We start from the raw sequence: 18666 nt of genomic DNA, 5'->3' as shown, positions 1-18666 counted from the left end.
CTGGTATTCTCAAGTCAATTTTGCTGTATTACCTACATATTAGAATTCTCTCCCAGGACTTCATTTGTTGAACTTCTCTGAGAACAAATGGTTTTATGTTTCAAATAATTATTTCTTTCAGATCAGTTTTCCTAATTACACAATTATTACCAACACTTCTTAGTTCCTACTTCCTTACCTTGGTTCTATAAAATGATTTGGCAATTTATACTTATATATGATCATTCTACCTAGACAGATGTTTTTAGAGCAAGAGAGAAAATGAATGAGAGAGGAAGACTTATTTTGCTAGCCAATTCCGTCTAGTGGTTAACAGACCTCAGAGCAAGACCTTTAATCTTACTTACAAAGTTTCCTCTTTGATTCATTTTTATTAAGACTGGAAATTAATTGGTCAGTATTTCACATTCATGATTAACCCATCCAGAACTCAAGGTATGCTTATTTTAACATGTTGGCCTTCTCTTCACAAAATAATTTGATATTTACACACACATTTATGCATTCCTTCCAAATTTTAAATTTCTCTTTAGTCATCTGTTTTTGACCAAAGAAAGATATCATTCTCTAAAAGGTGATATCTATAAGACTTAGCTCAGCTTTTCAAAGACAATTCCTCCCTCATACACACTTTCATCTGAAGCTACTCCATGACCTGTGATCACATTGCCTACCCAGTGCCGCCATCCATGAGTCAGGAAATGGATTTGCAAGAGGTACATGTGCTTCACAGCTGTTCGTCTTTTTTATTGTCCTTCTTAGAAATAGATCTGGACTTTGAGACGGATTCCATATATGACACCTAATGATATTAATGATAATATGAAATTGTATTCCTTTTGGGGTCCAAGACTTAAAGGTTGTCTTTTATGTTTTTAATGTGGTAGACTAATTTATCATTTTGTTCTTTTATTCCACAAATATTTATTCTAAACTTAGTCTTGAACAACTCAAGTCTTTTTAAATCATATAGGAACTGTGAATGTTACTATTGTTTACTGTAATTTCATTTTGAGTATGTTATATTGGTTTAAGAATGGCATTTACCCATCTCTCATAATATAAAGCCAGCAGAGAATAAACATGGATACAGTAAGTATAAATATAAACTTCCATGTGATTTATTGTTGTTCCTTTACATAAGAAACAGTAATATACAAGTTACACTGCTTTAGAATGTAAAATGGATAAAAATGTGTACAAAAAAGCACATTCCTAGAAAAAGTTATTGGCAAATAGTAAAAACTGGGGAGTAAAAAGCAAAAATCAAAACAAAATAAAACAAAGAAAAGAGCAAAACCAACAATTCTTCAATTCAGTGTGCAAACATATAAAAATAGAAATACTAACTCTATGGGCAGTATTTCCTGATAAATTATTTAAATAGCATATCTACACAATCTGAGATATCTATTCCAATGGCAATGAGAAAATAATTTATAAAAATAAAGCAATGATATACAAGATGATAGAAAAAAAACACAACTTTCAGAAATTGTATTTAACATTTCAATGCTATTTCCTTACTGGGAATATTTTTTTCTGCAAAGAATTTTTATACTATGTACAACATTGACTTTTTTAGGTACTACAGTAGCTTTAAGTTTGTTAGACACTTAAACTCTTTCTGCTTGATCCCCAAATTCTTTACTCAGTCACACAACAAATGAGGTAATATTTGTATATAAGTTTCACCTTTGTCATTTCTTTCTCTTTTGGAAAAATGAAAAAAAAAAATAGGCGTATGTTTTTATTCTCCCTGGAAATAGGCACAAAGGATGGGATCTCATGGCTTTTTTTGCAATCCAAAATACTTGCAAACAGACAACCAGAAATTCTTGGAAAGACAAAACAAAGAAGAAAGAATTCTAAATCATTCACTCTAAGCACAAAGTGAAAAGGCAGCTCGTTGTGCTGATTTTCCATGTGCCAGTTTTAAAGAGGTTTGCTGATAAATCTCAGCTACCTGCTCTCAAACATTTTCCATATGAAATCTTATTCCAGGTAGAACAGAGTTAATAAATAATCTGTATTTACAATCTTACAGTCATGAAGACTTCTAACAAAGATGATATGGATAGTCCTTACACTACTTCCTGTTCCACGAATAATCTTTCAGACAGATCCCCCAGAATAGGTATAAAATAAATATTTTACACTGTAAAGCATTTGTTAAACAACAACAACAACAACAAGCCCAAGAAACTATAGTCCAAAAGAGAATTGAAAAACTCCATGGTAATTCAGGAAGATAGAAAAGGAATGTTTTAGTTAGATTGATAATAATTTTGTGCCTTTCTAACCATAAAAATATAAGCACAGCTGTCCCTCCTTTGGGAGGCAGCTAGAGCTCACTGAGATGGTAGGTTTTCCTATTTTCTGCTACATCTGCACAAGATACATCTGAAATAAAACCAACAATTTCAATGTGACCAGGCAGTGGCAGCCAGTACTGCCTTGCACTTCTGACACCCTGTTCTGGCCACTACAAGTGATATGTTAACGGCGGGACCAGGGAGGAAGTCCAGAGTCTTTCCCTCCCTGCCCTCCTTCTATTTGAGTGCCTATTTACGTGGGTTAATCAGCTAACACTGGTCAGCATCATGAAATCCAGCAATAGTCTTTCAATCCCCTGAAAGTGATTTAGTACCGAACATGTAACAGTTCCTCCATATTTTCTTCATACCTTTGTCTGCTGGGTATGCACCCTCTCCTAAGTGCTTTGGCCCTGCTCCCCCTGTTCCTAAGGGAGTATGTTGGGGTGGTTTTGTTTGCTAATTCTAATGAGTCCTCCCTTCTCTGACATGCCTGAAAATGCTGCTGAGTCCATTACTCAGAGATGGCCTTGCAAAGCACCGGCTCTGGGACAAAGCAGAGTGGAGCAGGCACCATGCCAACTGAAGCAAGTAGATGCTTTTGCTTTTTTGAAAGCAAACCAGAGTTAATTGTTTATATTCTTGGAAGATGTCTCTCATTCATTGGAGGCCGAATGCTGAGTCTGTGTTTGAAAACTGCATTTTCTTGAGGCAGGTCACATGTTCTAGGAGTTCACACCAATGCAAGCAGAGAAAAAAAAAAAAGGAAGGCAAGGAGAAGTGATCCTGGGGTTTGCTTAAGCCCTTGGTTCTAGAAGGTGCAGTACCAGCATTGGTTGTGATCAGTAGTCTGATCAATAGCTTGATGATTAGGAATCTGTTAAATGCATAAACAAATACATAAATGAAAATTAGTAAGGGCAAAATCATCTTAACAGTTAACAGATTAACAAGACAGAGATAGCTATAATTTTATAGTGACAAAAAGCATTCACATTTCATTTCCTTTGCCGACATTGATGCCAGGAGACTGACATAGCATGGCCTTCCAGAACTTGTGTTATGCTTTCTAAGGCCTTCAGTGTTAAAAGTTTAGGAGTTTTGTTTTTAAAATATACGCTCAAAAATTCTATCACAAGCTAAGTATTTTTGGAGTACTATCAACCATCTTTCTTTACTCTTTATAACTGATGCCTTTGATCTTGTAGGCTTCAGGCTCTGGCTCAGTATTTATAAGCACTTATTTTGTGGTAGGTTCAACACTGGTCTCAGAGAGAGCTTAATCAATCACTGAAAAAATAAGGAAGATACAAAACTAAGGCTAATAGTGAAAATTAATTTAGCATGCTGGTATGAAGATGAAACTCCTTTTCCCTCTCTGTATACAGGGACAACTGTGATGGCATGAAGAAACCCATAAGCAGAGTGTGAGATGTGTAACATACAAAAATTTAAAGAAAAATATTAATAAGGTGTCAGGTGTCCAGCTGCTTATCTATAGTTTACCTCTGCACCATGTAGAAAGAGCACAGAAATTGCTAAGCAAATTCATATTGTTAATAAGGACTCAGGATTTCACTAGCCACAGTTCATAAGCATCATTTCATTTTTAGCACTGTGTCTTCCAAAGCAAAATATAAATAACCCTGCCCCTAAAATAGTCTTTAAATCAGCCTCTCCCAACTCAACATCCTGTTAATTTGAGTTAGATATGTCAACTGTACATTCGTTGCAATGTCGTTCCTACCTCTACATTCATATTTCAGGTCAGAGAAGAACACCATTTCTTGAGAGAAGACAAACAATCCTAGCCGACCACCAGCATAGGTTTTGTCATAGATGGGTCCTGAGTCAGCCATGATTTTCTTCCCTTCATACATTATCACTCTGCAGGAAAAATAGACCTCATTAGTGACGAGGCTCCTTTTTGTTCTCCTCCTCCTTGACTATCAGTATGACTGGAAGTGAAATTTAATCAGTGCAATCTTACCTAATGAAACCTGTCTTTGGCCTGTGGCTGAGACGCCATCTGTAGGCAGTGAAATCTTTCCAGCCTATGTGACGAGGGTCATGCCACAGGGTGCGCACCTGGAGGAAAAGGAAAAGAAAAGGTTGAAACATAGCTCTATCAGGAGATTTATATTTTGTTCCATAAGAAACAGTGCTTGAAAGGCACCACAGTGACCTAGATTAGAGGGCTGTAGTGTAGGATTTTCCCCAAGGCTTCTCTCCTTGTATGCCATTCAATGAATATAAAGCAGAAAGAAATCAAAGGAGTTTTTGTTTGAAGAGGCTGAAACTGCCTTTGGATTTGAAGAGTAACAGCAAGCTTCTCTCCCATGTACTATTATGATTCTTCAAAGCAGGACTTAATGCTTTAGTAGGTGATGCTGGGAACTTTACATCTAAGACTCCCCATTGGGAATCTTGGCCAAAGCACAGTGTTCCCAGTACTAGTCAAGAACCCATCCCTTTTGAAGGGTGTCACTTCTTACCTGGCCAGGGGTGTTTCCTGTGTGCCACAGGGCATTTCGTAGGTGCTCGCCAGGCCCTGTGGTAGAGTTCACAACTTTTACTGAAAGGCCTGAGTATCCCTGAGCCCTTGTAGGGTTGGTGTCCCAGTAGGACTGGGTGACTTGCTTCCACATAACAACATAGAAGCGGCTGCTGGACTGGTAGCCAAACACAAATCCAGCGTAGTCATCATCCCTTTCAGTGTTGATGAAGAAGGTGCCACTGAAATCCACGGCATTAAACTTATCAAAACCTGGAAGACAAGGCCAATCCAAGTTAAAAACTGCAGCCTTCATAAGGTTCTCATTTATGTTCCCAGATATCCTTAGTGCCCATGGGGACATGTCCAACCACCAGAGTTTGTATTTGCTTCTTTCCCATGTATGTCTTTACCTCTTGGTGTAAGAACTCACTACTCACCTACAGCAAGTCCAGGATCACAGTTGACAGTCTGCACGAGCTCTTTACCCTGATGGCGGACAACCCAGTTAGGGTCATTTTGGGATGTCCCTTTGGGATCTAGAGGAATCATCTGGAATCGGCGAAAATCGGTCTCACTGATGTCAACATTCTCAGGACAGATGTCATCAACGTCTGGCACATTGTCATGGTCAAAGTCATCTTTGCAAGCATCACCTCGACCATCACCTAAGGTCAGAAATACAAAAGGGCTTAGTGAAATTCTGAAATGTTGTAATGGGTGGTAGAATTCAATATCTTGTCAAAGTTGACATTTAGTCACTTTGTCCTCTCAAATGTATTCATCTTTGTTTTTATTTTCTCCATCCAGTCATGATGTCAGTTACCCTCTTAAAAAATAACTATGCTCACTTACCATCAGAGTCCTTCTGGTCAGGATTGGGCACCAGCCTGCAGTTGTCCCTGTCATCAGGAATGCCATCATTGTCATCATCATGGTCACAAGCATCTCCCTTGCCATCCTTATCATGGTCAGCCTGGTTAGCATTGGGCACGTAGGGACAGTTATCTAGATTATTCTGGTGGCCATCTTCATCAATGTCCTGATTGTTGTCACAGGTGTCTCCAATGTGGTCAGAGTCAGAGTCCAGCTAAAAAAAGAGACATAAAAGGAGGGTAAATCAAAGTATTAATCCCCAATGTTAAAGATGACATTAATGCGTCTATAACAGGGAAAATTCTCCCATGTTTGACATGGCCTGTGCTTTTCATGTTTATTTTTTTACTACTACAGAAAGATATTACTATTAACCATTAAGTTTGAAAAGTGTTTTTCTTTTTTAATCTTTGTTTTTATATGTAAAATGAGAAATAATATTTAAATTTTTTTAAATACAAAACTTTCTAACAGTTATTTAATCATTAAGGTTGGAATATAATGTTAACTGCTTACATATTAATGTTAACTGAAATCTTCTGGGTACATTGGTAATTTCCCATTGAAAGTTTCAGTTGTAAAATAGTTGACAGGTCAACTTCTCTCAATCAGAAAATAACAGAAACATGGCACTACTTCCTCTGCACATTATCTCGGTAATGTGTAGGAGAGATCAATTATTTTTTATTTTTAAGATATTTGGTTTTATATATCTATAAGAACTGTCATCTATTGGCTTAAAGTAAAACTGAGTTTTTTCAAAACAGATTTTTCTCAGAGTACTTAGCATTATTCAATATGCATGAAATGCTTAGGGACTGTTTGTATACAAACTAGAATTTTTCTTGCAAGTACTTATGCTCTTCATTTGTAAGATTTTTAATATGATGCTTGAAGTTTGTTTTAAAATTTATTATAACTTGATAAAGCTTTAAAAGATCAATAATTTAAAGGGGGAAGCTGGCTTTCTCATTTCTTTTACTGTATAAAAATATTACTGCTTTTGAAAAGCTGATTTCTAAACATCTAGAACAATGCATTTTGGGAGGGAAAAAAAGTCTTCTCTCAACTTTTATTCCTTGAAAATAATGATGGGCAATTACACACACACACACACACACACAAATACTTTCAGACAAGAAACCTATTTTGTGTTTAATGTCTATTTGTAATCCTTCCTAGTATGGATGAAAGATGATCTGTTTGTAATTTTAGATACTTTGGGAAAATAAGAGGGGTTTTCTCCAGATTTTGGAAGTATTTTTAGTTTGATGATTTATTATAGCTAGATTATATCATAAGCCATGAAAATAAATTTTATTTTATTTCTGGACATTTTACCCTCTTACATATGATAAATACTATTGTATGATTGTTAGTCACAGGTCTTTGCTTTGTATAGTTTATCTTAACAATGGTAGATAATGCTGAACAAGTCAAGTGGCCTTTCTTACAGGAGACAAGATTGAAGTTACCAGACTTTCTCATTAAAGATCTGTGGAACTCTGCACAGGGCTCACATTAGGAAATGTTTACATGAGTACACTACAGCAGGCTTGAGAGAATTTTGAGCATTATGACAATGAAAGAGTTTGACCTCTATTAAATTCATTGTTTCAAAAGCCCAGCAGGGGACATTCCAATACCTTACTGAAAGACTCTAAAAGGAGTCCACCTACCTGATCTGGATTGTGTTCCAGGGGGCAGTTGTCACACTGATCTCCAACTCCATCCATATCAGTGTCCTTCTGGTCCACATTGTAGACATATTGGCAGTTGTCTCGTTCATTGAGGATACCTGCAGAGAATAGGGAGCATGTTAAGAACTAGACTCTGCAGCCATGGACATTTCAATACTAACAGTCATGATGTAAGTTTAAGCTGTGTGAGTTTTCTGTCACCTTCAGGCTCACTGATCCAGGGTGCGGGGGGTACCTTACCATCTCCATCAATGTCTGCAGCGCAGGCATCTCCTTCACCATTGTTGTCTGTGTCTGCCTGGTCTGGGTTATGGTTGTAGGGGCAGTTGTCACAGCGGTCTCCCACATCATCTCTGTCATAGTCATACTGGGCAGGGTTGTAATGGAATGGACAGTTGTCCTGCAAAGAGGAGAATGGAGCACTTTATAGTGTTGCCTGGGAAACCAGCCGAAGCCTCCAAACACATGCACAATATGTATCCAACTGTAAAATTCTTCAAAAATTATCTTCTACTTAGGGGATATACTGAGTACTCAGTAAAATGATCACTACAAAAATTAAAAGACAGGACATAATGAATGAAAATGGTGAAGAATGGATTGCTATTGTTTATACATAAGTGAGATGTAAGATATAACCTCAATATCTTAATTCTCTGTCTACCCAAAGTAGATTTTACTGTAATTTAGGTGACATTTGAAATGATTCTTGGGAACAAAGTGTCATTTGTGTATTCTGCAGTCTCTCTCAAATGAGGGAGAAAAAGTTGTGATAAAAAATAGAACCCTTGGGGCTGGGATTGTAGCTCAGTAGTAGAGCGCTCGCCTAGCATGGGCGGGACCCGGGTTCAATTCTCAGCATCACGTAAAAATAAAAGGCATTGTGTTGTGTCCATCTACACCTAAAAAATAAATATTGAAAAAAAAAACAACAGAAACCTCATTTAAAATTTCTCTCGGCAACATCTATGTCCTCAAATCATTGAGACATGATGGATAATTCCTAATTAAGTATCAATTTCTTGAATTCTAAAGTGTTCAAGGCTGTTGTTGAACAGAAACTATTTTGTCTTTACCCTGTCATCTGGAATTTTGTCATTGTCGTCATCATCATCACAGGCATCACCAACTCCATCCTTGTCATAGTCTTCCTGCCCTGAGTTGGGAAGGTTGGGGCAGTTGTCCTAGGAAAGAGAAGACACACATTACAGCTATAGTTTGCATTCAATGCTCATCACATGCTGGAGGAACTGCACCAAGATATTCCAAACAGGAAAAGAATGGAATACTGCCCTATAACAGCATACACACAATTTTATGGGAAGGCTAAAATGAAATGTTTTCTTGGGGGATGGATATATACAGTTGGTATTAGTACTCTAGGCTTTATAGATACTGTGAATACAAATCATACTCTGCTGGTATTTATTACAACAGTGAACATTTTTTTTGGACAAAAGAATTGACTATGGGGCACAATTGCCAAAATAGTCTGTTCATTCATATTCTTGGCACCAAATACTAATGACTTTTAATGCCCTTCTGTCTTTGGGAGATTTAATCTTTCCATTTCATTTTCAAAGTTCCAATATTTAAAATTGCTTAGCATGTTCCTCTGAACAGGGTCTTCTTTTGGGTGGTCCATGAGGAAAGCTGGCTCACCTTTTTGCAGTGGTACGTTGCATTGGCCACACACACCAAGTCCTCGTTTGGCCAGCCATCCAGGTCTGTGTCCTCCCCGCAGATGATGCCATTGCCAGCATATCCAGGTTTGCACTCACAGCGGTACATGGGGTCACTGTAGTGGCCCAGGTAGTTGCACTTGGCATTCTTGTTGCAGTCATGTGTCCCATCTGTGCAGGGGTTTCGGGGCTTGCATACCTGAGGGTATACCATCCTGTTGTTAACATGGAGCTTTCAAGAGTTCCCAGCTATAATGGAAATAACAGCCTAGATCCCAATCATCTCCAAGTAGACAGAGACCCCACTGGAAGAATGTAAGACACTTCTGTCCCTTCCCATTCTCTCTCAGGGTTTCCAGGCTTTAGGCAAATGTTACTTTATATTTGGTTTTCTTGAAATTGCTCAGCATGACCATTTGCTCACAACTTCTTTCAGAACAGCATTTTCAACTATAGTGGCTATTAAGTTTTGCTTCTAAAACTAGAATGTGTACTTACTGCCCTCCCATTTTTATTCAGGGAATGAAATTTCACTCCCCCCTTTGCTAGTTGTTTTAGTCAAAGATAGCTCTCTTTTACACTGGTCTGCTAGTCCAGCTACTGTACCTGTTTGTTGGCCATGGCATGCTCAACACCTCGCCCAAAGGGCTGTGAGCCAGTGAAGCGTGGAGGGCAGGGCAAGCAGTTATAGCCAGGGTCTGTGTTCTTACATCTGTGCTCCCCATTGTGGCTGAAGCAGGCATCAGGCACTTCTTTGCACTGTGGAGGAAGTACAGGTTTGCTTAACATTTAGAAAATGCTGCCTTAAGAAAGTGCTGGGACAAGTTAGCTACTTTCCTATATCTAGTGACTCAGAGCCATCAGTTCCTCACCTCATCAACATCTTTGCACTGGATGCCATTTCCACTGTAACCAGGAGGACAAGCACCACATTTCCAGCTGCCATCAGGATAGCTAGTACACTTGGCACCAGCAAAGCAGGGATTGGATAGGCACCCATCTGATACAAGGGAGAGAGAGAATTGGTTGGTTTAAGCTGCTGTTATTGTCATGGCAGCCACTTAAAAAGCAATACAAAAGAAGACACTGTCCCTCTGCTACTGATAACTTGAAGATTATATTGTGCTCCTACATTTTAGAGTAACCAAACCACTCAGGACCAATCAAAGCTGGAACCCAATTGAATGCTGACTGAAGCACTCAGTAAAATTAAAAGGTCCTAGGGTGATTTTGTCCTGGGCTCACCAATTGGACAGTCCTGCTTGTTGCAGACTTGGTTTTCTGTCACATCACCAATGCAGTCTTTGCCTCCAAACTGGGGCATGGGGTTGTTGCAGAGCCGGCTACGTTTTTGCACCCCTCCTCCACAGGTGACAGAACAGATGTCCCACGGTGACCAGGGACCCCAGCCTCCATTGACTGTAAAAAAAAAAATGAATCATACAAAAATAAAGGTCAGTTTTCAAATGTTCTACCTGCCATAGCAGACTCCCTTAAGCTTATTTGAAAAACTTCTGCCACCCTGACACATGGAAAGAATGTTTGGAAAGAGGGTGAGTTTGAAATGGTGTTCTTTCTATTTTTCATTAAAAGAAGGTGAGCATGCAGGACTTTGCTTCTGTTTGTTTCTCTAGTAAGTAACCTTCCCCCTTACATGACCCACTGGACTGGAGGCTGCAGACACCAGGCAACCAGCTGGGCAGAGCTGCTGCTCATGCGCAGCCCCTGGTCAGGCTCTCACTTACTGGGGCAGGCGTCTTTCCTGCAAGCTTTGGTCTCCCGGGCTTCGCCTTCACATGGTTTCCCATTCATCTGGGGGCTGGGAGAGTTGCAGAGCCGAATCCTTGTGATCACACCATCACCACATGTCACAGAACAAGATGACCACGGGGACCAGTGGCTCCAGCCGCCATCCTGTTTAACTAAAGTACAAAGCTGTTGTCACAAATGGTGCTGGTTTGGAGCTAGATATATAGAAGCCTAGAGCATCCAGAAATATTTCCAGCATATGGTCAATAGCAACTAAAACTAGTGTATGGTACAAATTGGCTCTTGGCCACATATCCAATATCAACATGGAGCTATATCTACCAGGGACAGATAACATGTAGCTATCTCTGTGGGTTGTCAATAACCTAACATTTACAGGGTACTTACCATGAGCCAAGCTCTATGCTTTTTTCTTTATATACATTATCCAAATAAAATGCTTAAAATAACCTTAGCAGGAACTATTACTACCCCTAAGTTGCAGATGAGGCAAGGGCTGTAGGGAGGATAGGTTGTGTTTGAGGTGCAGAGATAAGTGGTAGAACTAGGATTCAGATCCCGAGATTTCTAAAACCTGTGCTCTAAGGCTCCATACTGCAGAGTGACTCTTGGTGATGACAAATCAGACTTCCCTATCCCTAAGTGGCCAAGATGCTTACATCTCTTGTCACACTCCTGAATGTGGCAGGTCCGTGTCTGGACTGAGGAGCCCTCACATCGGTTGTTGAGGCTATCACAGGAGCGACCGCGTTGCTGAATTCCATTGCCACACGTTGCAGAGCAGGAAGTCCACTCTGACCATGGAGACCAGCCATCATCTGCAGAGTCGCTGGCTGCAGGGGAACAGAGATTGGTTAGTACCAGATGATTAGGATGAGCTGTTCTTTAGACAGCTGTTTAGGGCTCTTCATTTGCCAGAGGGTATAGAACAATATACTTTTTTTTTATCCACTTGGCTTTATTGAGATATGATTAGTAAATAAAAACTGTTTATATTTGATGTATACATGTGATATTTTGATATATGTATACATTGTAAAGTGATTACTACTGTCAAACTCATTCTCACTTCACATAGCCACCTTTTGTGTGGTGATTTAAGGTTTTCTCTTAAAAAATTTCAAATGTACAATTCAGTTATCTTAACTATAGACATCATACTGTACATGAACTCTCCAGAACTTAATATCAAGTGGTATAAAGCTTCAGTTATGTAGGATGGAAAGCAATATATTTCTTAGGCAACCAGGTGAGGCCCTATGGATGAGGATCTTTGGGCTAATCAGATGCTTTGACCAAGTCAGTACAGCTGAGACTTCTCAGTGTTATGTTCTATTCATTACTTCTTCTTTTCTCCTTTTGGAGCATTTCAGATGAGTTTTCCTTCACTGACTTAAGATATCCCATAGGCATTTCCATTCTCAGCTTTCTAAGAGTGCTGGAGTTTGGTGCAGGTGATAGGAGTCATTTTTGACTGTCAGAGAAGCCCCAGACCATGCGACAGACAAGCATGAAGCAGTTGGGTTGCTGTTGGCTCTGGCTCTAATTTGGCCATGAGGTCAGTCAATTTGTTGATATTCTCACCCTAAGCATGTGGAGCCTTCTTTGTACATATTTTCACAAGAGGAGAATGTGTTTGTTTATCTTCTGTCCAGGCACCAATGACTACAATCACATCTATCTATCTCAGAAGACAGAGAACTTGTTTTCTTTTGCCATCAGTTGGAAATTTTCCTTGCAATCCCTCATTAAAGTTCAGAATACTGCTAGTCTCCATCCAGCTTTGTTCCCTGTAACCCACACCTTGAGTGCATGCTGAACAAAAAGAGATATACCCATGGCCACTACTGGGACTCCTGGATGAGAATGGTTGTTCTGAGTTGTGGTCCATATATGCAGAGGTGTGTAGAGGTAGGGGTAGGGGTGTGTGTGTGTATGTGTGTGTGTGTGAAGGGCAAGTGCTACTTTCCTGTCTTCTTCCTTATCTTTGTTGTGATGAATCACTTTTATGACTTGTACCTATTACATTAAATATCATCTCAGCAAAGTGATTAATTTATATTGGCAATAAAAACCAGAAATAAGGTGCCATGAAACAACACAGTGCCTAACTTCTTTTAGGGCCCTGAAACTCAAACTGATGTTATTCTCTATCACTGCAGATAACACAGGCAGAATTTTTAGACCCACTTTAGTCCAGTGTTCACACCACAAACCTGTTGATTTCTTTAGTTAACAACTTTTTCATTACCTCTGAGGTTAAATTCTAAAAGAAGTCAACTTAGACCTATTGCTGCTACATATCCATCTCATTTCCTCAAAGCATACACTTAAAATCAATAAGCTAAACCAGGATCATTACTGCCTATACCATAATCCAGATGAGTATTTAAAATTTTGTCATAATGAAGTTTTGGGTTCTATGCAGCAGCCAAGCTGTAGGTTAATCAGTTGTGCAGCAAGAAACAGAATGAAAATATATGATGGAGATGGGATTGGGATCCAGTGTTGTGCCCAGCTATCTAGGGTGTATTAAAATTGATCTAGTCACTAAAGAATGGTTATGCCATTTTAGGAACTTACGCCAACACCGTGGGCAGCATTCTCCATCAGGAACAGTGGCATTTGAGCAGGGCATAATGGGACAGGACACCTTTTTGCAGATGGTGACTGAGTTCTGCAGGGTAAGAGAACAAGGGGAAAACAGGCTACTGAGCATATTGGAGTCAGAAGTTTACAAAATGCAGCATTTCCATTACAAGCCACAACATGCCAAGGCTGTAAATGCTCTAGTGAAATGGTTTTAATAGAAGATCTGTCTGTTGTATTTGCAGCCACCAGTATTATATGTTCTAGTGCTAGTTGCTTGTCTCTCCAAGATTTTTTTAATTGCTACTCAGGCATGAAAGTTATAGTACAAATAATTTATATAAGGGGAAATTGACAAATGTTATGGGTCAAAATCTATATCTAAAGAATTCCCAGATTACTTTTTAAATTTAATCCATCCTTAGGGGGAAAAGAAGAACTATGAACATTTCCCCCTCATCCATAGATCTTGCTTTATATTATATTGGAGAAGAATGGGCATTTAAAGAAGTTGGCTCCCAACCTCAGTAATCTGTGATTTGTATTAGCTTTACTTTGCTCGATAACCTAGATAAACCCCAAACTCACTGCCACTGGTGTGGGGACACATGCCAGCAGGCAGTGCCATCTGAGCCAAGTAGATAGTGACATCCTACCAATGTGGGGCTATGTGATTTGGACAATAGTCAGTACTGTGTAAAAGAACCTCTGTGCCAGAGCTGAATACAAATCAGGGTTGGGTAGGGGGAGGAATGTTTTAAGGAGGTTAAATTTACCTGACATTCAACACTTATTCTTTGAAGTAAATCAGCTAAATTATTCAGATGTCTAAGTAGATTTGTTCTCCTAGATATTTAGCCTGGGGTAGAATTAAGACTTGATAAGACTTCTGAGAGTTTAAAGAAGAATTCATAGATGTCATAATTGCATCTCAAAGAAAAGACCATTGTGGTAATCAGGTCATGGTACTTAAAAAGAACTTGTGTGGCCACTAGGTATTTCCTGAGAGTGTGTTTTTAAATGATCAATTCTTATTTTAGTTTGTGACCATCCCTTACCTGACAGTGACACTCAGTGCAGCTATCCACAGTCCATTCCTCATTATTCCTATACTGAATCCCATTGTGATAGCAGAGTGGAGGCTTCCTCAGTTCATTGGCCAGCACTTTGTTCTCTTCCGTCTAAGGAGGGAAGAACTATTGTTAGTGCTCAGCCTCATTTGGGACCATCTCTGATGGACCTTCAAGGGCGAGTGGGCTGGGAGCAGAGGCCACTGACCACTTTGTGGATGCTGTCCTGCAATGTGGTCACGATGGTGCGCAGGCCCCTGAGTTCCAGGACCATGCTGGACAGCTCATCACAGGAGATGCCACAAATAGCTTGCAGGTCCTTTGTCTTGTGGCCAATGTAGTTGGTGCGGATGGCAGGGCTGGAACCATTCACCACATTGTTGTCAAGAGTGAGGAGGACATTTGTAGCTGCTAAGAAACAAAATGAAAAAATAATAGAAGGGCTTCAAACAGATGATCTCATCAGCCAGCCCCTTGAGTTCATAGCTGTAAGACTTTTCATGTGAGACTAGGGATGCAGGAAGAGGGGATGTGTGGAATACCCATCAAGATGACTTTTGTAAACCTCTTAACTATGTTACCTAGGGTAAGTTATGCACAAATACTTTTGCTTGGATTTCTCGGTCTATCTGTGGTGGAATTCCCCTTATTTCCTCATATCCCCTAAAATAGAGGGGTACTCACCACTGGAGCACCCTTTGTTCCTGAGGATGTCTTCTGGTGTGGTTCCAAAGACAAACCTCACATTCTGCAGCACCCCCTGTGGGCAGAGGACATACATTATTTTTGGATGTTACACGTGGGGTTGGGCTGGGGGTAGGGAGACTGTCTCTTTATGTTAGAAAAAGCTCACAACAGCTTTTTCTTAAAAAGAGAAAGTTTAAAAGAGTTCCATTTCAAAATCATTATGTCAAAATAGCACACCAACATAAATTGCCAAACAACTTTAAAATCTTAATTGTGTCTTCTGCCAAGTCTTCAGCATTTTATAAAGAATTAAGTTATCAGCTAACTTGGGCACACAGGAAATGAAATCTGATACTAAACCCAGAGGATTTAGTATCAATAATGACACTCTGGTGTCAGAGTTAAATGTGGGAGTTCAAAGCCACAGTTGCAAAGATCTAGAAGATAAGGGAAGGAAGAAGCTATAGCAGCAAATAACCACTATTTGAATTTTTGATTCCAGACTGGCAGCAGATAACAAGGTGGTACTGATTTTGCTCATACAAAGTATCCATTTCACACCTATTAAAATTGGTGGAATGCATTTGAATAAATTATTTTCTTTGGAGCATAAGCAGTGTCTAATGCTTGAAGAGGGATGTTAACAGAAAAGGCTTTTTCCCAGGCCACCAGCATTGGCATCTGCATTACCTGCTACTAGTTAGAAATGCAAATTCTCAGGCCCCTATCCAGATCTATGATTCTGAAACCCTGGGGGTGGGAGGGATCAGTATGTAATTTAACTGCACTGCAGGGGACTCTGGCACTCCTTAAGTTTGAAAGCTGTTGTTTTAGTCTAAGGGCAGTATTTCCTGTAGCTCTTGAGACAGGTCAGCAGACTAACAAATGACCCCATTGACCAGGGCTCCAAGAATAGGACTCACCTGAAAATTGTCATTGACGTCTCCCTTTGCAATGCGGAGCCTGGCGATATTGGCCAGGTCCCTGGTAAATATGTTTTGGATGGGGACATCCAGTTCAGCATTCTCCATCTTCTCACAGTCGATGTACAGCTGGGCCCTGTCTTCCTGCACAAATAGGGTGATGGTTTTCCACTGGCCAGTGGCCAGAAGAGCTTCTTCCACAGACACTATCTGTTGATTCCCCTGAACACTCAGGCTCAGGTCCAGGGTGCCTGCTTTGCCATTGGAGACCACACTGAAGATCTGGCCAGAGTGGTCTTTACGTTCCACAGCCAGCAGTGTGCCCCGGGTCTTCTTCATCTGCCTCAGGGAAGCCAGGAGGAGGAAACCTTTGTCTGCCCGCACAGCATCCACTAGGTCTTGGAACTTGTCATCAGGCACAGGGGGGATCAGGTTGGCATTCTCAATGCGGAAAGCTGGGCTGGATGGGTCAGGCCCCTTCACCAGCCGGCGCCCAGAACCCCTGCGGGCAGCTCCAGTGAGTTCAAAGATGTCAAAAACACTGTTGTCTCCCCCAGACTCTGTTAGACAAAAGAGGACACAATAAACTTTTTAGGCTGGGGCCAGGGGTAGAGGGCTTGTCTCTGAGCGGGTAGGACCAGAGGGACAGAGTGAAAACTCCTGGCAACCACTGAAAGAACTGAATAAACACCATGATCAGAGGGAAGCTGCATCCTGATATTCAGTCAGGGCTCAGCAGTGAAACAGCAGGGCAGGAAGCATGGAAGAAGATGCGCCTGAACTAGCCTGCACCTCTTCCTCTTCCCCCTCCCACTAAAGGGATCACAAGGACTCACCTGGAATTCGGTTGGTGTCACACACGTGCAACAGGAACAGAACAATGAATCCCCAGGCCAGCCCCATGGTGGAGCTATTTGTGCCCAGCAGGGAACCTGTAGCTGAAAGCACAAGAGCCCAGGGTCAGAGACCAGCTAAGTAGGGATGGTGGGCAAAAATGGTGGGGGTAGGGGATGGGCATGGGGCCAGAGCCTGGACATCCCTCTGTGGCCCCACATTTGTTGGAATGAAGGACAACAGGATTTACTTTCCAGAGAGCAGCACACACACAAAATAAGAGAGCCCTGGAGCAGGGGATTGTAGTGTTCAAGTATGAGAGGCACAAAGAGCAACAGTCTGGGGCTTCTCCTTGGAAAGTCGAGGGTGAACAGCAAGACAAGGAGATGTAGTTTGGGGTACAGGGAGGACACCAGGAAGTAGAAACCTAGAGGACTGATGTACAGGTTCAGGGAGGATTAAGAGAATGAAAAAAATTCTCGGGGTGTCTTAAGTTTGTGAACGCCAAGGCTGGAGAGGATGGCTCTGGAGCCGTCCCATGAAAAGATTACCCCCAGTAGCTGGCGGGGCAGGACAGGACAAGCAAAGGGGGAGAGTAGGATATCCCTGACTCGTTCTGACCGGCTGAAGGCGGGGGGCTTGAGGTGGATGGCCAGGGCAGCACTGTTGCACTGCAGGCGGCCGATGTGGTTTACCTGTGTGGGCGCAGTGGCTGGAGTGCGGCAAGGGCAGCAAGTCCTGAAGAGGCTCCGGGGCAGTCGGTGCGCCTGGGGAGAATCCGGAGGAGGCAAGAGAGCTCCGGGAGAGCTCGCAGAAGCCCGAACTCGCCGGCTGGCTCGGGGACAGTGGCTGCAGAGGCGGAGGAACCGCGCGCTTTTAAAGGGGCGCTCACATTCCTGGGGATTCCTCTGGCCAATGGGCGGCTGCCGGGCAGGAAGCGGGAGGGGGGCCAGTCTGGGTTCCTCTCTCCGCCCCCCCCCCCCCCCCCCCCCCCCCCGCTGCCTGGCGCGCAACTTTCCAGCTAGAAAGTGAAGGGGGAGGCAGAGGTCGGGGCACAGGAGCACTGGAACTTCTCAGAAAAATAGGTGCCCGCCCACACAGCCTTGGCGCACACAGACTCGCACTTAGGCTCTTGCGCCACGCGGGCTTGAGGCTTTCAGCGTGAGCATCCTGAGCAGCGACCCACCTTTGGTGACCTCCAGAGACCCTAGGGGGCGGCGGGGGGGGGGGTGCTTTTAGACAAACTCATCTCCTTGAGTGCCTGGGCAGTGGCTGAGAGACACCACTATGAGATGGAGACCGTTTTTGTTAAAAAAAAAAAAAAAAAAGAAGAAGAAGAAAGAAAAGAGAAAGAAAGGCTTAATGGGGTAAAAGGGACCTCGAAAGGACCAGTCAAAGAATTTGCCTATTGGGGAGTTCTTGACCTTCATCCATCCATCCCTGTGGTTTGGGGAACCACATGTCTCCCGTACTCCGCGCTACTGCCCTGGCCCGCACGCGTGCCCTCGGCCCGACCCTCGAAGGGAGGCAGTAGGGTGTCGCGTCGGGCGGGCTGGGCAGTGTGCAGGCTGGTCTTCCCTCCCACTGTCCACGGGGCACACTTTCCAAGCTTTTCCCAGTTGCTGCGGCGCTTCCACAGCTTGCCGCTTGGGAGCGGTATGCGTATTCTGATCAAGGGCTCCTTTCTAATTGTGGAATTTTAAGGAAACAAACTCATATTCAGTTT

At 41.8% G+C, this 18666-nt stretch overlaps 1 protein-coding gene across 2 annotated transcripts; it reads right to left on the bottom strand.

Moving 5' to 3' along the window:
* Positions 1-1097: 1097 nt before the first annotated feature.
* Positions 1098-17774, bottom strand: Thbs1 (thrombospondin 1). Of its 2 annotated transcripts, none has more exons than XM_027925823.2 (22): positions 17636-17774; positions 16943-17044; positions 16107-16666; positions 15181-15256; positions 14705-14907; positions 14485-14607; positions 13421-13514; positions 11497-11670; positions 10813-10989; positions 10313-10486; positions 9940-10067; positions 9674-9826; positions 9048-9266; positions 8462-8569; positions 7626-7785; positions 7365-7483; positions 5665-5899; positions 5250-5477; positions 4811-5082; positions 4306-4403; positions 4063-4202; positions 1098-3192 (listed from the first exon to the last, which is right to left on the bottom strand). In XM_027925823.2, the coding sequence occupies exons 2-22, from the start codon at positions 17007-17009 to the stop codon at positions 3185-3187; spliced, it is 3516 nt and encodes a 1171-aa protein (XP_027781624.1). In that variant the 5' UTR covers positions 17010-17044; positions 17636-17774; the 3' UTR covers positions 1098-3184. The 2 variants fall into 2 exon arrangements, with proteins under 2 accessions (XP_027781624.1, XP_071464180.1); XM_071608079.1 differs by having other exon boundaries at positions 14705-14904.
* Between the last annotated feature and the right edge of the window lie 892 nt (positions 17775-18666).

The sequence above is a fragment of the Marmota flaviventris genome, chromosome 2, assembly GCF_047511675.1.
Source record: "Marmota flaviventris isolate mMarFla1 chromosome 2, mMarFla1.hap1, whole genome shotgun sequence".
In the NCBI taxonomy this organism is placed as follows: Eukaryota; Metazoa; Chordata; class Mammalia; order Rodentia; family Sciuridae; genus Marmota; species Marmota flaviventris.
Note: the sequence above shows the minus strand (reverse complement) of the source record. Positions and strands in the feature narration are given on the sequence as shown.

Coding starts and splice junctions, on each gene's coding strand:
- Thbs1 (XM_027925823.2), bottom strand. CDS start 17,009: ATGGGGCTGGCCTGGGGATTCATTGTTCTGTTCCTGTTGCACGTGTGT. Junction 15,257..16,106: donor ACGTCAATGACAATTTTCAG/GTGAGTCCTATT, acceptor CTCTGCCCACAG/GGGGTGCTGCAGAATGTGAG. Junction 14,908..15,180: donor GAACAAAGGGTGCTCCAGTG/GTGAGTACCCCT, acceptor TTTGTTTCTTAG/CAGCTACAAATGTCCTCCTC.